This window comes from Papaver somniferum, chromosome 9, assembly GCF_003573695.1.
Source record: "Papaver somniferum cultivar HN1 chromosome 9, ASM357369v1, whole genome shotgun sequence".
NCBI classification, from domain to species: Eukaryota; Viridiplantae; Streptophyta; class Magnoliopsida; order Ranunculales; family Papaveraceae; genus Papaver; species Papaver somniferum.
The window spans coordinates 110,318,907-110,323,187 of NC_039366.1; the positions used below are offsets into that span (position 1 = coordinate 110,318,907).

Consider the following 4,281-nt stretch of genomic DNA (forward strand, 5'->3'; position numbering starts at 1 on the left):
GAGAATGAAATTAATTCTTCTTCTCTCCTTAATATACTCGAAAGAAAGAGAAGGAAATTAATGGAGGAATGGGAAATGTTCCCATTAAATGAGCAGTTAATGCACGAATAAGAAACATGCCCAAGTATCTATGTTGAAGTTATTAGGAGAGAGGAAGAATATGTAACGTCTGTTTTCTTCAATGCTCCCACTAAACATTCAAGCCCGAAGAAAAGGGGCAAATTGTGTGTACATATTTCATCATCGAACACGTGTATATAGGAAGATACGTGGAGAGCATGCAGGCAAAGTCATCAAAACACGATGACACACGCCCATAGCCAAGAAGCCTATCCCGGCGACGTAAGATCTTTGCCCGAACAAATCTAAGGGCAGAAGTTAAAAGATGCACCGAAAACACGATGTACTACGGAGCACCAAATAACTCCCGAAGAGTTACTTTATCTCATCCCCAAAAGAAGCTAAGATCAACGGTGAAGAGAAAGTTAACTGACATGGACGTGACAGGGGCAGAAGACACTTGTCTGACACGAGCAGGCGCCTCAACTACCCGCATTAAACACTCTGAGCAGTATACCTGTCGATCAACCCGTGCAACGAACGAGGATGGCTCTGCGTGATCAAGTAATGAACGAAGACCTCCGCGTGATGGACACAAAACACAAGAAGATAAGGTTCCAATGGCCCTCAGAGATGGGTCCCACACTCTAACCCTATAAATACCCCCTCTCCACCAAGAGTGAGGGGATCGGAAAAATCAGGGAGAGAAGGAGAGAGAAAGATTGTGAGTGTAAGTTAGTCCTTTACAATATACAGACCTATGTAAACTCCAAAGTCGCTCGAGTATCCCTGTAACCATCAAGTATATAGTGAAACAACAACCCCGTGGATGTAGGCCTTAATGCTGAACCACGTAAATCCCAGTCTTATTTACATTTCAGCACTTTATATTCGCCTAACGCTCCTTGAGTTTTACTTTTATACTTCGTTTTCTTTATCTTCCCCTGCGTAAACGCCCCTCGCAATGCTATTAGATGAGGCTATGATAAACCCGAGGGTTTTGAGCCAAAAAATCAATGCAATCGTATTATCAGTGTGAGACGGTACCTAGAGTGCGAACATTGTTTGTGAACATATAGATGCCTTCGTGATTTACGTGTTCACAATAGCACATACCATGAAGAAGAGAATTGAACAAGGTTTCATACAAACAATATGTACTTTACACTGTTGCAAAAAATTGTACAGTATCTTTCAATATCTGAATACCTCTAACACTTAAATAGCAGTCGGTGTATTTCTCAACTTCACGAAAAAATCCGCCAAGACAACAAGCTGAATTCTCTGAACGCCTGCTGAGACATTTAAAAGTCCCCCTTTGATTGTATGTTTGTATTTTTCCGTATTCGCTAGGTACTGCCAGGGGTGATCTGGGATTGGAGTGTTTGACCGGTTGTTATTTTTTTATTCTTTTTCAACACGTTGACCAGTTGTTATAAACACAAATAGCAATTAGAAAACTAGAGTTTAAAATCAAAACAATCAAAAATTATAATTTGCAGTAAAGACTTCCATGTTTCGCAGTAGGTGCAAGGTATATCAAATTAGCTCCACATGCCGATCAAGCCGGCACGTTCATTCACGCAAATACAATAGATATTGGTCATACATCCTCAAATGATAACACTGGTTCCGGCCGTCATCATGGCTTATTTTCCCTTTTGATCACAAAAAAAAGAGGTAGTCATCATGCCTCCAGTAAAGAAATCATTGAAATCCATGAAAGCAAAGAGATATAGCGACGAAGGCACATGCCACAATGGGTAATAGATATCAAACAAGAAGAAACAGATGAATTAGATTTCGGGAAATCGTGGACAATTTATAGAGTTCCCACAAACCTCCTGGAAGTTCAGAAAAATGCATTCATTCCTAAAATCATATCAATCGGTCCGTTTTATTACCGTGATGCTCGTTATAAGGTTATGGAAGAACACAAGAAGAGATTTCTATTCCTTCTGTTAGGATACGATAATAAAGATCAGGGTGGTGGTTATAATTATGTTGAGCTAGACAGTATTGTAAGTCTTATGTATGACTTGGAGAAAAGAACCAGAGAGTGTTATTCCGAGACGTTTATTAATATTTCTTCAGATGATTTTGTTCAGATGATGGTCATGGATGGCTGCTTTGTTATTGAGCTTCTTCGACTTTACCACAAGTTCTGCTCATCGGATACCATAGAGGTATTTTTCTTAGGTATATAGTTGAAGTTGCATCTTTTTCATTGTTTATAGTGTAACTTAAAGCATTTCTATTGTTTGCAATGATGATTCATCAACAGTAAATCTCGATCTTGATCGAATACACAGGGCCGGCGTAGGGGCACATTCTCTTTTGAGGTGGGAACCTTTCTTGGTTGAATATATTAGAAATAGCGACTGCAATATTTACCAATAACCTTAATAGGGCATGAGCGCTCCACTAAGTCATGGTAACATTAAGCATTTTGTGCCTAGACCTTGTTATATTGATTCATGAAACGACTATTAATTATCTGCAGAAGAAAGTTGTTGATGATCCAATCTTCACAACCCGATGGATGCTGCGAGCTCTTCAGCGCGATTTAATGATGATACAAAACCAACTTCCATTCTTTCTGCTGCAAGAATTGTATCGCTTAATCACTGCAAGTCCTAGAAAAGGTTGCGACATTGATAACGTGTCACTGATCGATCTTACTTTGAAATTTTTTGATCCACTTCTTCCAAAAGACGAATCGAAAAGTGTAGACGTAGACCCAGATCCAAATGAATACCGTCACCTCCTTCACTTATTCAGAAAGAGCTTCATTTTACCAATTAAGCGCAGAAAACCATTACGAGTACCTCGAACTGGTAGTACTGTGGCAAAACCTATTTTCCATTATCAACAAACAACTCCAAGCACTCGTACAAAGCAAGACAGTCATTTTATACAATGTGTTACAGAACTGAGAGAAGCAGGAGTTACGTTCCTGGAGAAACCAGAGCATGCCAATATTGACATGTTTGCTGTCGAATATAAGAACGGGGTTTTAAAAATCCCTCCTCTATTTATAGATGACAACACGGTTCCGCTCTTTCTGAATTTCATTGCTTATGAGCAGTGTGACAAGGATGCGACTCCGTACTTCACGAACCACTTCATGTTCTTTGACAGACTAGTGAGTTCCATTAAAGATGTTGAAGTGCTCCATAGAACTGGTATCATTCACCACGTTTTCGGGAGCGACAAAAAGGTGGCTGATTTCATCAATAAGTTGTGCAGAGAGATTGTTTATAATGTGGATAATTGTCATTTATCTGAACAAATGAAAGGAGTAAACGATTATTACAAGGGATATTATGCTAATAAATGGAATGTTTGGTGGACAAGGTTGCTTCGTGACTATTTCAGTAGTCCCTGGACAGTTCTATCGCTGCTTGCCGCTTCTGTTCTTCTGATGTTTACTGCTGGACAAACTTTCTTTGCTTTATTAATATGTATTGATAAAATTATTCTTGTCGACTTTCTCATTAGATTGCAGAAAGAAAAGTGGAGATACGGGGTATCGATCCCCCTACCTCTCGCATGCTAAGCGAGCGCTCTACCATCTGAGCTACATCCCCATTTGCTACACTTACCTTAGCAGTACTAAATCAATGTTAAAGTAGAAACTCCAATGCGTATCCCTTTCATAGGGAGAGCCGTTCAAACATATAGTTCTTTCACTTTTATAGGAAAAAAGATTACATTAATTCAGTAAAACTTACAGAGCTTGGCTAAGGAAATTGGGAGCATAGCTGTCCTATTTCCCTGTTACACTATGTTTTCTACAGAATTTTTAGTTGCTTGATTCCATTGAATTTCATACTAATGTCTTTAAATCTAAAAAATGAGAATGTGTATGTGACTTATTGACAATCATCTAAAATAGATTCATTGAACCAGCTAATCTAGTTATTACTCTTATTCAAATAAGAAATAACATTAGTAGCATCCCTTTTAAACCAGATCTTTGATAAACCAGATTTCTACTCCATTAAACAACTTCAAGAAATATTGTACATTCCGCTTCCTCCGCTTCCCTAGCTTCGCCAGATATGGTGTTGCAGCTCCTGTAGTTTTCTGCAGAGTTTGTTATGACCAAGCCAGTACAAGATTCATGAGTATATGAATCAAACGATGCATCCGTGAATGTAGTTCAATTTATAGATTTGTACCAAAAACCAAATAAGTACATATTCCTTGATGAATGCA

At 38.7% G+C, this 4,281-nt stretch overlaps 1 protein-coding gene and 1 non-coding gene across 5 annotated transcripts; one reads left to right on the plus strand and one right to left on the minus strand.

The window, feature by feature from the left end:
- Positions 1 to 1,561: 1,561 nt before the first annotated feature.
- Positions 1,562 to 3,667, plus strand: LOC113313521 (UPF0481 protein At3g47200-like). 4 transcript variants are annotated; one of them, XM_026562307.1, is made up of 4 exons: positions 1,562 to 2,081; positions 2,169 to 2,246; positions 2,373 to 2,402; positions 2,564 to 3,667. In XM_026562307.1, the coding sequence occupies exons 1-4, from the start codon at positions 1,812 to 1,814 to the stop codon at positions 3,617 to 3,619; spliced, it is 1,434 nt and encodes a 477-aa protein (XP_026418092.1). In that variant the 5' UTR covers positions 1,562 to 1,811; the 3' UTR covers positions 3,620 to 3,667. The 4 variants fall into 4 exon arrangements, with proteins under 4 accessions (XP_026418092.1, XP_026418090.1, XP_026418093.1 ...); XM_026562305.1 differs by having other exon boundaries at positions 1,562 to 2,246; XM_026562308.1 differs by lacking the exon at positions 2,373 to 2,402.
- On the minus strand, positions 3,578 to 3,650 carry TRNAA-AGC. The gene has a single exon. It is a non-coding gene; the product is annotated as a tRNA-Ala (tRNA).
- Positions 3,668 to 4,281: the final 614 nt, after the last annotated feature.